This window comes from Fulvia fulva, chromosome 4 (assembly GCF_020509005.1).
Source record: "Fulvia fulva chromosome 4, complete sequence".
Classification (NCBI taxonomy): Eukaryota; Fungi; Ascomycota; class Dothideomycetes; order Mycosphaerellales; family Mycosphaerellaceae; genus Fulvia; species Fulvia fulva.
The window spans coordinates 5,833,867-5,848,368 of NC_063015.1; the positions used below are offsets into that span (position 1 = coordinate 5,833,867).

The following is a 14,502-nucleotide window of genomic DNA, read 5'->3' on the forward strand; positions in this document are numbered from 1 at the left end:
TCAACAAGTCCTACTTGCAACACAAATCCTATTCGCGACGACCGTATCATTCACAGCCTTGACAATATTCTCCCAATTCGTCGATAACTCCGCATACTGATTCCCAATCAAATTCAAAATGAACACACTCTCAAAAGCATCATGCTTCCTGTTCAGAGTCGTATCCACATTGTACGCAACAGTATTATACGTCGTTGTCGTGCCCTGCGTAGTCGTGTGATTATACAACAGAATCGACGCCTTGGAAGGATACCTTGTTCCAGAACCCCAGACCCAGGCGCCGATGTCGGGGATGCTTTCATAGACTTGCTCGGTGTTCTCCAGCACGATGATGGTGTCTGCGACGTTGAAGTAGCGAGAATCGGTTTGCGCTCCAGCGTTGAAGAGCACAGTACCGTTGTTGGCGGGTTTCATGAAATTCTGTTTCGCGAAGTTGGTGAGGTTCGTCATGTACGTGCCAAACTTGAGATTATCCTGACCAGGCGCTTCGTCGATGAACAAGCTGTCGATGTGAACATCGCGCTGCACGCCGTCCCAGCCTGCACATGTCTTCCAGCTGCCGTAGGTGGAGATGTTCTTGGTGACAGTCGTGTAGGGTGCTGATGCGAAACAAATATCTGTACCCGTCCCGGGCGTCTGGTTATCTGCTGGTCCGCTGCAGTCCCATCGGTTGGCGGTGTGGACGTATCCCATCGTGACGATGTTCGGCTCAGCGTTCAGTTTGGCGATGGCGCCGACGTAGTCCTTGTTCGGGCATCCTGTTGCGTCTGGGCTTGGACCGCTGTCGGGATTGACGACTGCTGTGAAAGTGACATCGCGGTATTTTTGAGCGGCTGAGATGAGAGGATCCCAACGTGTTGCTGGATATGGGTAGATGTAGAGTGGGAAGAGGCTGCCTCAGAGGTTGACCACGATGTCGGCTTATGGTGGGGAGGTGTTGTCGTTCGGAAGGTATCGGGGTGTGAAGAGAAGCAGAAAGGAAGATGGGGTTCGGGCTGAATATATTGATGTATGCCGCCCTATGTGGGCCACGCAGAAGCTGAAAGCTGAGTACGAGACTAGTCTCCTAGTGTACGATCTGGGCGTTGGTTCGGATCTGGATCTTCTCGGCTATGGCTGCAGGAACACCGGCCACTAGCTCGAAGGAGCAAGAGGCTGGTCGATCACTTGAGCCAACCGGCGTGGCAAGCGTTTAGACAGCTAGTACACCCAGCAATATAGTCTATGCATTACGACATCCCTTCTCGAAGCTGTTCCCTACTTCTCAAAGCCTGCCCAGACTCCTTATCAACGCCAACAACATCATCACCTCCGATCCCTCGCGCACCCCCACCAACGCCACAGTCAGCATCTTCGCCATAGCCTGCTGCTTCCAGAACGAGTTCACGATGAGCGTCTCGCTTCGCATGGTCTGCTCGAACACCACTTCATGGCAGATGGGGTATCCAGCAGCTCGCGAAATGTCCAAAACCATATCCTCGAGCAGATCCGAGATGTCGCCAGCCAGAATGCCATCGTACTTCCCCTTCGGCGAATGGATCGATGTGCTCGATCCCTCTTTTCGTTGCCGCAGAGCCCATAGTGCCATGTAGTTGGCGTTTGAGATCTCTTCTTCGAAGGCTGCAGTGGTCTGCACAAAGCTGCTCAGTATATAGCTGGAGTCCCGATTCGAGGAGGACGACTTACCTTCTCATCGGCATCGCATTGGCCTTGAACGAACTCGAGATACTCAGCGCACAGGCGTAGGAAGTTGTGGGCGACGACTCTGTTGTCTGGCCGTATAGCGCCGCGCCTGATGCATTGCTTGTCTTGGGCTGTGTAGGTGTCGCTGCGCCGGTTGCGGTTTTGGATGCGTCTGGATTCCATTATCAGGATGGAGGTCAAGACACGGCGGGTGATGATGTTGCAGATGCCCATGTCTGATCACTTGCCTGTGTGCGATGTGTTGCGAGTGATTTTGTTGCACATGGGCAGATGCGGTCAAACTAGTGGGCATTTCTCGGCTTCTCGACGACTCGACTTCGTTCTGCTCACGGACCATTCATCTTCTTGAAACGGGAAATCGCCACTCGCTGTAGACAAAGTTGTGCTCACGATACCAGTGGCGCCGGCTGCTTGCAACGCGCGTGGATCGATACAGTAGAAATCCATCTGGACCCTCAGACGCCCTATCCACCAAGATCAACATACCCTGCGAGGACAACATCTACCTGCATTTGAAGAAGGCCTTGCAGATAGTACAGACATGCTACAAAACCGTGACGCAGTTCAAGCGCCGGCCTTCGATCATGAGATGAGGCCGTTTCAAAGCAGATCTCTATCACCAGCTCAGGTATGCTACACCTTGAGAATGAGGTACAAAGAAAGCATGACTGGTGCTGCACAAGTCTGGCCTGCCCCCAGGTAGCGTCTTTGTTGTCGACAATACTGGACCATCAAGGCCATGTCCGGCGATCCTCGTCCTGCTACCTAAACAAAGGAGAAGCCGACTCTCCAATACATTCGACAGTTGCGGAGCGCTCAATACACCCAGTCTTCTACTACCAGCGAAGTATTCATCATGGTCACGTACAAATGTGCCGGTTGCGAGGAGCTATTCGAGAAAGAAGAAGTCGTCTGGCTGATACCGGGACAACACGATACCTCTGTGTGCCTTGAACAATGCGCTCCAAACCTTGCCGACCAGTTTCGGACTGCGATCAAGAGCGAACAGATCAGACCACCAGCATGGGGCGGCTATTACATTCCTGTTGCGCAGCTGGAGCCGGTTCTCGGAGCAGACTTCGTCCAGCGGTACAACATGGAGCTTGAGGAGCGGAAGACTTTGCTAAAGCTGCGTCGATGCTGTGAGCCGACTCTTGGAGGAGCATTCAAGAATCATGGAGGCTAACGATACTGTAGGTCGTGTGACCGATGCCCAGACTGGCAAGGAGTGTGGCGCCTATATTGGTCAAGCCAAACGCGGACCAACAGGAGAGCCGAGCAAGTACCTCTGTCGCGAATGCTGGACTGAAGCCTGCGTAATCTGTGGCGCACCCCTCATTCCTGAGTCAGGAAACCTGCTGGATCACGAATGTTCCCACATCGAACCGCAATGTAAATCAGAGGTCATTCCCATCGACGGCGCCGTGCAAGGAGAAGACTACCAATACTGCCCACACTCGCAATGCGGCCAAATCATCCAGCTGATGGACGGATGCAACGCCGTTCAATGCATCCAGAGAAGTTGCCATACTCAGTTCTGTCTCTGCTGCGGCCAGAAAGCTCTGCACAAGTCGAACCACTGGCGAAAGAGACCAGGTGGTTGCCCTCGCTTTGGCAAGAGGAGCGCCAAGTGGGAGATGTTCGATCCTGTTGAAGCCTATCCAGAGGATCAAGGGCAGCCGGAGATCTTCGCACCTTGGCCTACTCGATACTACCGCGCCAAAAATGCGCGCTTGCGGGTCACTGGACCTGTCTGCGATCATGACGGGGCTTATCTTAACAAATGCGCAAAGTGCGACGAGGATGACCCCAAAGCGTGCGGACACCTGAAGAGATCCTCTGCAGGCCTATGCGTAGACTGTGGGAAAAACAAGACAGTTATACATCATCGAATGTCGGTGCATTGTGGATGGTTTGCTGAGCGCTTGTCGGCTTACCTGCGCCGCAATTTCATCGGCGTACATCCCTTCAATTGGCGTGCCGAACACGTGGAAGAATATCTGGGCTTTGAGTACACAAGCGTACCTGGTCAAAGTCGGAAGAAGATCGGAGACTTGGTCTTTACTGCACACGAGGGTAATCGATATGATCCCCGATCATCAATCGGCTGTTTCCTATACGACCTTCAAGTTTTGGAGTGGCAGAACCAGAAGTTCTTCGTTGGATTTCTCTGCTCGATCCTCAATGAGTGGGACTGGGATGGTACTGAGGACCTTGCCGTCTGGGCAAAGTCCCACGGGAGCACCGTCCCCAACGACGCCAAGTTCGTGGAGGAAAGCAGCCGGCCAGGTATCGAGGTGTTTCCAGATACGAGTCCATGGCTGGATGAGGATGATGCGATTTCGTGGGAGATTGACTGGAATCTCTTCATCCAACATATCAGAGACTTCTCCCTAGGGCGGCAGCCAGTCCTGGCAAACTACCTCTCCTGGATCGAGCCCTTGTCGACTTTCAAGCCGGGTGACCTTAACTCGATCGACCTGAACAAGTACGCAGACATAAGACTGGAACTGGATTTTGTTGGAGGCCCTGACGACGAACGGACGGATGATTTCCTCTATAGATTGAAATGCACTAGATTGAAGAGTCTCGACGGCGATGAGGGACGGGCGGCATACGTTGCGTTGTGCAATCGGATTATACCGTTGTTTGCGAACGACCTTCAGGGGTGGGAGGCGTTTGTGCGCACACTGCGCATCCATTACACCGCTGAAGCCGAAGCGATGCCGCAGCCCTTCTTGGTAAAAGGGGAGATGGTAGTGGAGGAAGTCTTCGTCCTCAAAGCACCAACAGAGGACCAAAACCACTTCGAACTGATCATACCGATGGGCAATCTCGATACAGCATATGAGGAGCTACAACGCCTACACCCCAACCTTCAGATCGCGCAGAAGTTTGATCACATCCACAAGGAAGAGGAAGACGACAAAGAGCCTTCGCCTTTATATCCACGCCGCGATGAAGATGTTCACCTTCTACTTTCCTTCGGCGAGGGTACGGGCTCCAGAAACGAGACCGTCAGCGATGGACACGTAATTGCCGTCCACGACGCCTGGTACACCCGTAACGGCGGTACTTACAAAGACCCTCCAGCAGCGCCTGAGTTCGAGAACAGGCACATGTCCACAGAATACAACAAGAAGAGTGGCAAACTGAGGTTCGATGGCGACAAGAGGAAGCTGTTCTGGACTTGCGACACAGATGAGACAAATGTGCTGTCAATTTCTATCACATCCATCAAAACAGTGCAAAAGCTCCCAGCGGGATCAAAACGCGGCCTCAGACTCCTCATGCACCAAGGCTCCGATAAACACTACCACACTTTCTGGTTCACAGATGAGCACAATGCGGACACTGACCTGTGGAACATTAAGGCTTTGATCGAGGATCTGTCGCGATGGCAGAAGGCCAAGAAGAATGGAGGGCATTTGGTAGAGGAGGAGGCTTGGTTGAAGGATTCCATGAAGAGTGCGGTGATTGAGGGTAGTTCCGTCAAGTTTTGGGATGCGATGTTTACGAGGTTGCGGAGGTGGATTGCTAGGGAGAGGATGGCGTGGGTTGATCTTGATAATGCGACGAGGAAGGTCAAGAGGGATCTTATGCCGCGTCAGAATCAGGATGGAGATGTGGTGATGGGGTGATTGGGGAGATGTTTGGAGTGGTGTAGTCTCGAGTTTGGTATTACTTGAGCTCCTATCCGCCTTTACGCTGTCGTCCATGGTCACGATACTGTTCTACTGCCTTCTCTGCTAGATATATCTACGCCGAAGATTCTTTCCACAGTTGCCTCTTACTGGCTACTTCTAGCCGCGATACGACATCAAAGAGATACGAACCCACCGTAGTGAATGGTTCGCTGCTTTGGGTTGTCAAAGATCGGAGCACGTGAATTCAGGAAGATCCCGCGGCGAACAACGCGTTCCGCGTACAAAGTCCCAGATCTCGCGCGCTTTCCCCTTCCAGATTGCACGACCACATCTCGCTTTCAGTCCAACTTGTCTACTGCATACAGTCCTTGCTACTACTCGCCATCAGTTCGACTACCTCACAACGACCACGGCGCCCTCAACCCAGGACCTCGCGCGCATCTCGAGTGCAATGGCGATTCTCGCAAATCTATCAACGAGACTGGCACAGTTGGAGAGAGACATCAAGCAAGAAGACGAGGACACCCAGGCACAACTCGAAGGCTTGACTGCAAGCATTACTCGAGACGGGAAGGTGATCGGAGAGCGACTAGCAGTAAGTGGCAGAAGCGCAAACACGAGTATACAAGGCAGTGGCTAATTTGTTGATAGGGACTGGCAGCATGTATGGCAGACGAGTTTGGCGAAGACCAGGAGGATGCAGAGACGCTTGAGCACTTCCTACAGCCATATCACACAGAGACACAGCTTGACAGCACATCGCCAGCCTCTGGTATGGAAGCAGCGCCACCACGGACCAGACGCACTCCTCTAGACCGCCGCCAGCTCAACAACAGACGTCAAGACAGCAACACACCTACAGAGCCTAACGCCACCACTCGCAAGCGCAGAGCACCAGAAGTCGAAGAGACCACAGACGACATCTCCACCATCGCCAATAACACCAAAGCCACTACTCGCAAGCGTAGAGCACCAGAAGTCGAAGAGACCACAGACGACATCTCCACCATCGCCAATAACACCAAAGCCACTACTCGCAAGCGTAGAGCACCAGAAGTCGAAGAGACCACAGACGACATCTCCACCATCGCCAATAACACCAAAGCCACTACTCGCAAGCGCAGAGCACAAGGAATCGAAGAGACCACAGACGACATCTCCACCATCGCCGATACCAACAACACTGGGAGAAAGCTCAGAACTTCGACGATACAGCAGTCGATGGCATCTTTCGCGACAGACAACGATTCCGTTGAAGACCTAGACGCCGATCCCTACACCATTCCAGAATCCTCTCCCGAAGAAGAAGTGCAGATCCCAGCATTGTCTCGCTCCATCACTCCAGGACTGCCGAGACCAACATCGAAGATGTCGAACAAGCCTTCCTCCCAATCATCTGTCAAGTCCAACACCAAAGCGTCCAGCTCATACAAGAAGCAGCCAGTAGTCAAGAATACGGCCAGCATCCCACAACTCGGAGCAACTCTCGACAGCATCAGAGTCTTTGAACCTCTCCCTAAACACCCCACCATCATCAAGAACGCAGCAGGCGACTGGGTCGAGCTCCGCTGCTGCGAATGCAAAGGCAACTACTCCCTCACCACCAAGAAATTCTTCAACGGTGTCAACGGCCTACGCCTCCACCTCCGCAAGTCCCATACTCTGGACAAAGGCGTCCTAACCGACGAGAAGATCATCAACGCCTGCACGTTCCGCGAGACGACGATCGAAGAGGTATACGAGATGATGCGCCATGGCGGGGCTGGAGACCTGGTGGCGAAGGTCACTTTCAAGACCGATCACGTCGGGTCCAGCATGTACACGAAGAGTCGGAACAAGAAGCAGGAGGGGAAGAATGACTGGGACTTCATTGCAGAGGAGGACCACTTCTTAGATAAGTACGGCTGCATCGTTCGCCACCCAGATGGCCACTGGATCGAGATCTGCTGTCCCGTCTGCAAGGGCAACTACGACGAGAAGGAGGAGGAATTCATCAGCATTGGCATGTTGGGCTTCGTGGCCCACCTCGAAGATGCGCATGGCGAAAAAATCGTGCAGAGTCCTCGCGAGCTGCTTGCTCGTATGAAGGTGCGTGATGTTAGCAAGGAGGAGCTCGAGCATCTGGAGGTCGGGACTGAGGGTATGGTGGTGGCCAAGAATGTCTCTCGCACCATCGTGGATGTGAAGGAGTTGGAGGCGCGCGTTAGGGATGAGGGGGCATAGCTTGAAGCGTGGTTTCGTTTGAATGATACTGTCTTGAACGGCGACGATGAATGTGCGTAGCATGGTAGTCTCAATGAAGTGGTGTTATCCTCAGTACGAGGCGCTACAACCCATGCATGAAGCTAGAGTAGGCCTCTACCACCACTACCGTCAAGGTATAGCCATTGTAGAGTATTGTGAATGCGCGTATCCGCTTCCCGATAGTCCTAATATCACCTTCAACAGGGGTAACGAGAGTGAGCGTTTGTTGCCGTGTTTGACGCTAGTGATGTGAAATTCCGCTCCCACTACGCTATCAAAATACAGCTTCACGCAATATATCGTTTCCACAACACCATCACACACCACACATCTTCGACAGCGACACCACTAGCACAGCGAAGATGACCACGCCCCTCCTCCCACGAATCGATCTCGAGATCACCACCGACGGCTCTTGGGACGGCGGCCTCGGTGGCTGCGCCTTTGCCATCATGCAGCAAGATGGGCGGTGCGCTGGAAAGATCTGGCGCACGCGCCACGACACCGACTCGACCGCCGTAGAGCTCAAGGGCATTCGCGGCGCCCTTGACACCCTCCTCTCCGCCGTAGTCGCCCGGCCCTTCGACTTCCCCGCCAGCGAGACGAAGTACGCCGCCATCTGGACCGACTGTCTGGATGCAGTATGCGAGATCGATCTGCAGCTGGGGGGCCGCAGCGAGGACGCGATCCGGCGTAGCAACGGCAGGGTGAGCTCAGTCACCCACGTAGACCTCGTGAAAGCGATCGTCGACGCCAAGAGCGCGCTGGAAGCGAAGGGAGTTGTCACACGAGTAGCCTGGCAACCACGCGTGTCGTACCCTCAAGCCAAAGCAGCAGACGAGTGGGCCCGAAAGGGTGTCGTTCTTGCTCGGCAAAAGGCAGGCTCGTGGAATGTCGGGCTAGACCATGTCTACCCAAAGCCGAAATACTTTTCTGCCTACTGAAGCACCGATACACCAGAGTTTCATTCGTCGTTTGGATGTGACGGACCTAGCGTTAGTTGAGTAGCCCGTGATTGTAGGGTGAATGGCGAAGCGGCGACGGCCCTGCAGAAAGGCACGATGGGAAGCTGGGTGCATTGCACAGCGCACAGTATCGGGAGTGGATGGGGTAGAGGTAATCGCCTGAGGGCGACGAGACGACGGCGGCGACGACGATGATGATGAAGATGACGGAACTCACTACATGTCCCTGATAAGGACCGCCAGCTGGTCTGGTGTAGGAAGCAGAAATCCGACTTCAACGCCTCCCCGTGGTTGTTTCCGGGCAATGCCACTGCTGGCAGTGGTAGCAAGAGTTGAGAGGTATTGGTCTCTGGAGGCCAGGAGAGCTAATGTCCAGATGACTCAGGAATATGGCGGTCTTCCGATCATGGCTTTGACGGCACACCTCTGGCACGGTGACAAACAGCAATGCTTCCAGGACGGAAATATGGCCGAGGATTCCAGTCAGTCTTTCGCCTTGACGAGCATCAACACCCGCTTTGTGCTGCGCTGTATCGTACCAGTACCAAAGCTTCAGGAAGATGGAAAATTTCGGATCATGGCTTTGAGGCAACACACCTTCAAAGAACTGTTTCTATGCTGGCAAGGAAACAGATGCTCGAAGCTACCGGAGTCTTCCCAATGCCTTTCCGATGACAGCAAACTGTGGCGCTTCCAGTATATGAGGACGACTACGACGTTCCATCGGCCTTCCTCCTGGTCGAACATACCTACCCAGGATCTCCTGCTCTGCAGCGGACCAAGCATTGACACGCCATTCCAGGGTGTGATTTCAACTGCTTCGCCTCAACCTACTCGACTACTGCGTACCTTCTCGTCGACCAAGTTTTCAGACGCAATCGAAGTCGCAGCGCCAATAGCGCAGGCGTTAGTTCCCGGTTCCTCACGACATGCCGATTGCCTTCTGGCCCTGGATAACGACTCTACACTCTTGCAGCACGTCACTATACACCGCCTTCAAGTGAGAGATATGGTCTCAAGCACTCCAGTATCGATATATTGCCTTATTCCTGGGCGGTCAGTCACGATTAACACGTTTTGCGGAGGTGTCTTGGCACAATCCGCTTGATCCTTGGCGAACAAAGTCATTCACTCCAGCAGGACTGTGAAAGACAACGACACCCCAGCACACGATACTTTGATCGATATATACTGTGCTTGAACGTTACCTCAGGTTACCGCATCATCAGATCCATCTTCCACTTTCAACAGACTCCCGAGACAAGTACCACTTGCCTAACACATTTTCTGAGACACACACGAAGAGCCAGCCTACATCAACACCTGACCAACACATATCATATCATACCGTCATCCAGCGCAACCTCAGTCAGGCATCAAATCAGATGCCTTACGTCCACATCCCCGGAATCCGCCGTCCAAGGGTCACCGCAGCCCAACTGGAGCAACTTCGCCGCGATCTGGCTATGGCCCGACCGCGGCGCCCACAAAACCTCACACGTCGAATTGACTACTACGCAAACACATCACTCGACATGTCCGGCCCACCACTCCCACAACTGCCTCGCCGTCGCAGACAACCACACGACATGCAGGCAGAACAACAAGCCATCCAGAACATCCAGATCATGGAGGAGGCACACGCCGAGGAGGTCGAGGAGGAGCACGCCGCCGACTCTGCCGATCGCAAGGCTGACCGTCTCGTCAACTGGCAGAGCGGTACCGAAGACTTCAAGCGCGTCTTCGAAACCGCGGTCGACAATTGGGTGCGCACTCACTCACCAGCCGCCCAAGCATTCCAGAAGCACCTCGTCAATGCTGCCATCTCCGCCGAGAAAGATGTCAGAATCTACGACGTCGCCTCCTGGTTTCCAAATCTTCCTCACGATGTCGCCCTTCCGCTACGCGACCTGTGCAAGCGCCTGCACGGTGCGGCCAAGCTGCACCACAGCCTGCTCGAGAAGAAGGACGAGGCTGGCGGTATGCTCTTTGACGACCAGTTCCATCCCGAGCTCGCCTTCGGTATGTGTTGCACGAAGCTGACGATTCAACCACTCGAGTCGGGCGGCGAAGTCATCACTGTTGGCCAGTACCCTAACTTTGGCACAGATGAAACACACATGGAGTTCGTCGGTCGCTTCGACAACTTCGACAATCCTCACCCCCAGGCCAAGCCATTGACTCTGCGTCTGGCCCTGTACCGCATTCAAGCACAGCTTGAGACCAGAAAGGTGCTGCTACAGCAGGGCGCGAGGAACCAGTTCGATACGACATCCATGAGCACACTGAGGATCGCATACCTCAACCCGGTCGTCACAAAGGCAGATCTTCAACCCGCCTTCGCCGCGCATGGCAACGTCGTCAACATCTACATTGAGCCTCCAGCCGGCACGGGAATACTGGAGTCATCGACCGCTTTCGTCAGATTCGAGCACCCTGAAGAAGCCGCAAAAGCGCACCTTGCGCGTCGCAACACTCTCTTCCAGGGCAACATGATCAAGATCTCTCGGGTCACTCCTGACTTGGACCGCATCACCACCTGGGACGAGAGTGTCGACAAGGCTATGTGCGAGTGGTCCCTCGCTGCTTTGGACTACCTCGTCGGAAAGCTCAACGCCTTCAACCAGAAGAAGGTGGCCGATGTTGAGGAGGGACGCCTCATCGCTCAGGTCCACAACGAGGTCAAAGGCTTCTGCAAGATCCACAACTTCCCGCAGATCGCCATGGCCGAGGGTATCGAGGGGGAGTACGATGAGACTGTCGTGATGGACAGTGATCCAGCAAGTACTCCGGCACTTCGTGCCAGTCTGGACGCATTGGACGATCAGCTGGAGGTGTTCGAGGAGGAGTTTGGAGACGGAATCGTGGGCCCAGACTGGCGCATGTCTTACCGCGGTCGTCGCCAGTAGGGAGAGCGGGACACATTGACATGGCACACCACAAGCAACGCGCAGTAGAACGGCGGTTGGCGTTGCGGTTTCACTTTTTTTGCTAGACGCGTTGCTTGCTACAGACTGACATGCATGGAAATGGCGTTTGGGTTTGGCTTTAGCCGGTGATAGAACGCTGCTGGACAGTAGTAATGATACGAAGCGACTACAACTATCATGTTTCACAGCTCTGAAGTCATTTCTTAATCCACCATCGCCGCCAACCAATCTTTAGGTACCTGTTCCCTCAAATCCTGGAAGATAAAGTCTAGACACTCAGCATCAAACGGTACAATCCGTGCAAAGAACTTATGCAACCACTTGTGCTCGGCGTCTTTGTCCTGAATCTCGCCATCCGCACCCTTAGTGCGTACAAAATGTACTTTCGTGATACGACCATCATGTTTGCCTTCTCCAAACTCAACCATGAAGTGTACCACGTCATTCATTGACACGGTATCAGGCATACCGGTAACGCTCAGAGACTTTGGGCGAAGCTTAGTCCAAGTCTTGAGCGATGACTTCAGGGCCTCCATCGAAACGATGAAGTCGTGGTACCCCTCCTGTTCGGATAGCACGGTGGGTGCAAGATAGAAGAGGTTCTCCAGATTATAGACACGATCCTGCTCAAACGAGCGCGGGAAAGACGCCACTCCAAGCTTGAAGACTTGCTGTAGGATGACCACCAGCCATGGATCCGTGTGCCTTTGGATCAATGGATTGATCTGGTGGACCACGGCCATGTAAACAGCTTTTCTGGCGTCGTCGTGGCCCCCTTGTACCCTGGGCAGCTGTGGCAAGTAAGGCTCATAGCCCTCACGTTGGCGGTATGCAATCTCCACGGAGACGTTTGTGATGCTCAGGTAGTCGAAATCGTCTGTGCTCGTCCATTCGAACCAGGATTTCAGGTCAGGAGCTGCTTCCACGAAGAAGTCCATGAATGACTTGAGGAAGAGGTTCCAGGGAATAGTAATCGATCGATATTCGTCGCCCGAGCTGGAGTCGGGGTACTCTCTGATCTCTTGTGCTTTGGCGGCAAGAGTGGCGAAGCGGGCATCGTTCGTCTCATGCGTCTGTCCCTCTGCTAAGGAAACGTCGTGGACAAAGTCGAGGCAGCGGCGTGAGATGAAGTCAGCGAGCCAGCCATTGCTGCCCTCAGCTAACTGTTGCAGCTGCTCGAGAAACGTTCTTAGTCTTTCAGCATGTTCAGAGTCCACAAGGCCAGCTGGCTGAGGTTGTTCTTCTTCGATACTCGGATGATCGACCTTCCATACGCGCGATTCCCCCTCACGCATCTGCAAAGTCATCGCCAAAAATGCTTCGGTGGACTCAGCAGCTCGGATGACGGAGTTGACACCAATCAAATTCCGTCGCAGGTGGTCTGTCAAGCATTCGGCGAACCACCCAGAATGGACCTTGAGTGTCATGAAGTGCGGCACAGGAAATCCCAAGTCGAGTGCCTCCCAATACTTCAGTGACCTGGTGCACAATGGCAGAGCCGGCTGGAACGGCTCAGGCCACTTCTCCCATGTTTCTGGCTGATCTTCGTTCTCTCCATTGCCCAAGTTATTTCCGTCGAATATTGCTCTTCTTGGATCATCTCGGTTCGTAAATCGTGGACACGGCATTCCCGGCTTCCAATGTCCCGAGTCGTGGGTCGCCTTCTGTCCACAGGTAATGCAGAACTGGGTCTGGCAGCCTAGGATCCGGCACATTACTGCATTGCAGCCATCGGCGAGGTTGAAGATCTTGAGACACTTGCTGTGTGGACATCGTCGCCATTCGACACCTTGCTTCATACCAGGAACAGGCTCGGGAATTGGCGGCTCGGGGGCGAAGGTGCAGATGTGGTTTCTGTAACCTCCAGGCGCAGCAGGGCCTATTGGCCCGGCACAGATGCGACAGGTCTCCCTTATGCATGTCCAACACATCTTGATTTGTGGGTCCTGGTCGGGAAATGCACCATCGCCGATGAAGTGACCACACTCCTCGCCGTTTACATTGAGCCATCTGCCTGTGCATAGTATTAGCGGATACTCGTGCCCTCACGTGAAAGGTTGCATACAGTATCGCCGCCTTCTGGGAAGTACGAAGCGCTCTCTGTCCACCAGATTCCACTTTTCCATAAAGTCCTCCCCAAGGATGTCTTGTATCCTCTCCGCCCTTAGGGGCTGAAGGTTGGTTTCCGGGTCGGCATTGTCTTCGTTCAACAGGGACGTCTGGAACAGCGGCACGATACATTCCTCGATGCAATCGTTGCATGTCAGCGTGTCTGGATCACCGACAATGAGTTCACGCATGGGCTGCTCCCCGTCGAGGCATACCACGCAGGTCGCCATTCTGTCTGACAAGATGTCGATGTTGGTGTTTGCGAGATTGTCGGTCTTAGAAGAAATACACAGGTGCACATGGTCTCGCTCGCTCGGGCTTTCCAATCCGGCAACCGAAGGAGTGCATTGTTCACTCGAGATGTCTTCTTTGTGCTTTCTGATCTGTTCTCATCTGGCAGTCGGAAGCTCGGCACACCGCGTTCTAGACCACAGAGGTTTGTGGATCAATGCAGCCAATGTGGCTTCACGCAGCATACAGAGCGGTGCCGAGTAGGATGGTTCGACACCAAGTACAGGCTCGAGAGCATTGATGCCGTTGTAAAGGTCGACCAGTTGTTCGCGCAAGGTCCAGACAAAGAGCTCACCGGCGACCGGATTCGGAGTCGCTTTGTTCCTGACCTGCTTGAACTTCTAGGCAGGCTGGGATAGGGCGACTAGAAATCACTCCTAGTGGCATAAGAATCCGATGTTGCTGCAGCAAGCACATTCTATCCCTAACTAAAGCCACCTTACATGCGTGCCTTCGCCGGGTCTCTGCTTTCCGTCTATTGCAGCCCTCGATCGGGGCTATATTGCCTTTACTGTCTTGCCGCTCCTTCACCAACGCCGTAATTCTCGTCGACATTGCTTTTGCCACCTACTTCGTTATGTGACTTTTCCTGAATTGCTCCGGCACCATTTC

At 53.8% G+C, this 14,502-nt stretch overlaps 6 protein-coding genes across 6 annotated transcripts; 3 read left to right on the top strand and 3 right to left on the bottom strand.

The window, feature by feature from the left end:
* On the bottom strand, positions 1-693 carry CLAFUR5_05280 (uncharacterized protein; the record flags this gene model as incomplete). Its single annotated transcript, XM_047904428.1, has 1 exon — positions 1-693. The coding sequence occupies one exon, from the start codon at positions 691-693 to the stop codon at positions 1-3; it is 693 nt and encodes a 230-aa protein (XP_047760960.1).
* Positions 694-1,264: 571 nt separating this feature from the next.
* On the bottom strand, positions 1,265-1,917 carry CLAFUR5_05281 (uncharacterized protein; the record flags this gene model as incomplete). The annotated part of the gene is made up of 2 exons (XM_047904429.1): positions 1,265-1,630; positions 1,687-1,917. The coding sequence occupies 2 exons, from the start codon at positions 1,915-1,917 to the stop codon at positions 1,265-1,267; spliced, it is 597 nt and encodes a 198-aa protein (XP_047760959.1).
* Positions 1,918-2,245: 328 nt separating this feature from the next.
* On the top strand, positions 2,246-7,574 carry CLAFUR5_05282 (uncharacterized protein; the record flags this gene model as incomplete). Its single annotated transcript, XM_047904430.1, has 5 exons — positions 2,246-2,332; positions 2,480-2,846; positions 2,902-5,333; positions 5,740-5,946; positions 6,003-7,574. 5 exons carry the CDS (start codon positions 2,246-2,248, stop codon positions 7,572-7,574), a joined length of 4,665 nt encoding a protein of 1,554 aa, XP_047760958.1.
* Positions 7,575-7,957: 383 nt separating this feature from the next.
* Positions 7,958-8,539, top strand: CLAFUR5_05283 (uncharacterized protein; the record flags this gene model as incomplete). Its single annotated transcript, XM_047904431.1, has 1 exon — positions 7,958-8,539. One exon carries the CDS (start codon positions 7,958-7,960, stop codon positions 8,537-8,539), a length of 582 nt encoding a protein of 193 aa, XP_047760957.1.
* Positions 8,540-9,945: 1,406 nt separating this feature from the next.
* CLAFUR5_05284 (uncharacterized protein) lies at positions 9,946-11,469 on the top strand (the record flags this gene model as incomplete). The annotated part of the gene is made up of 1 exon (XM_047904432.1): positions 9,946-11,469. The coding sequence occupies one exon, from the start codon at positions 9,946-9,948 to the stop codon at positions 11,467-11,469; it is 1,524 nt and encodes a 507-aa protein (XP_047760956.1).
* A 224-nt stretch (positions 11,470-11,693) lies between these two features.
* CLAFUR5_05285 (uncharacterized protein) lies at positions 11,694-13,829 on the bottom strand (the record flags this gene model as incomplete). The annotated part of the gene is made up of 2 exons (XM_047904433.1): positions 11,694-13,500; positions 13,540-13,829. The coding sequence occupies 2 exons, from the start codon at positions 13,827-13,829 to the stop codon at positions 11,694-11,696; spliced, it is 2,097 nt and encodes a 698-aa protein (XP_047760955.1).
* Positions 13,830-14,502: the final 673 nt, after the last annotated feature.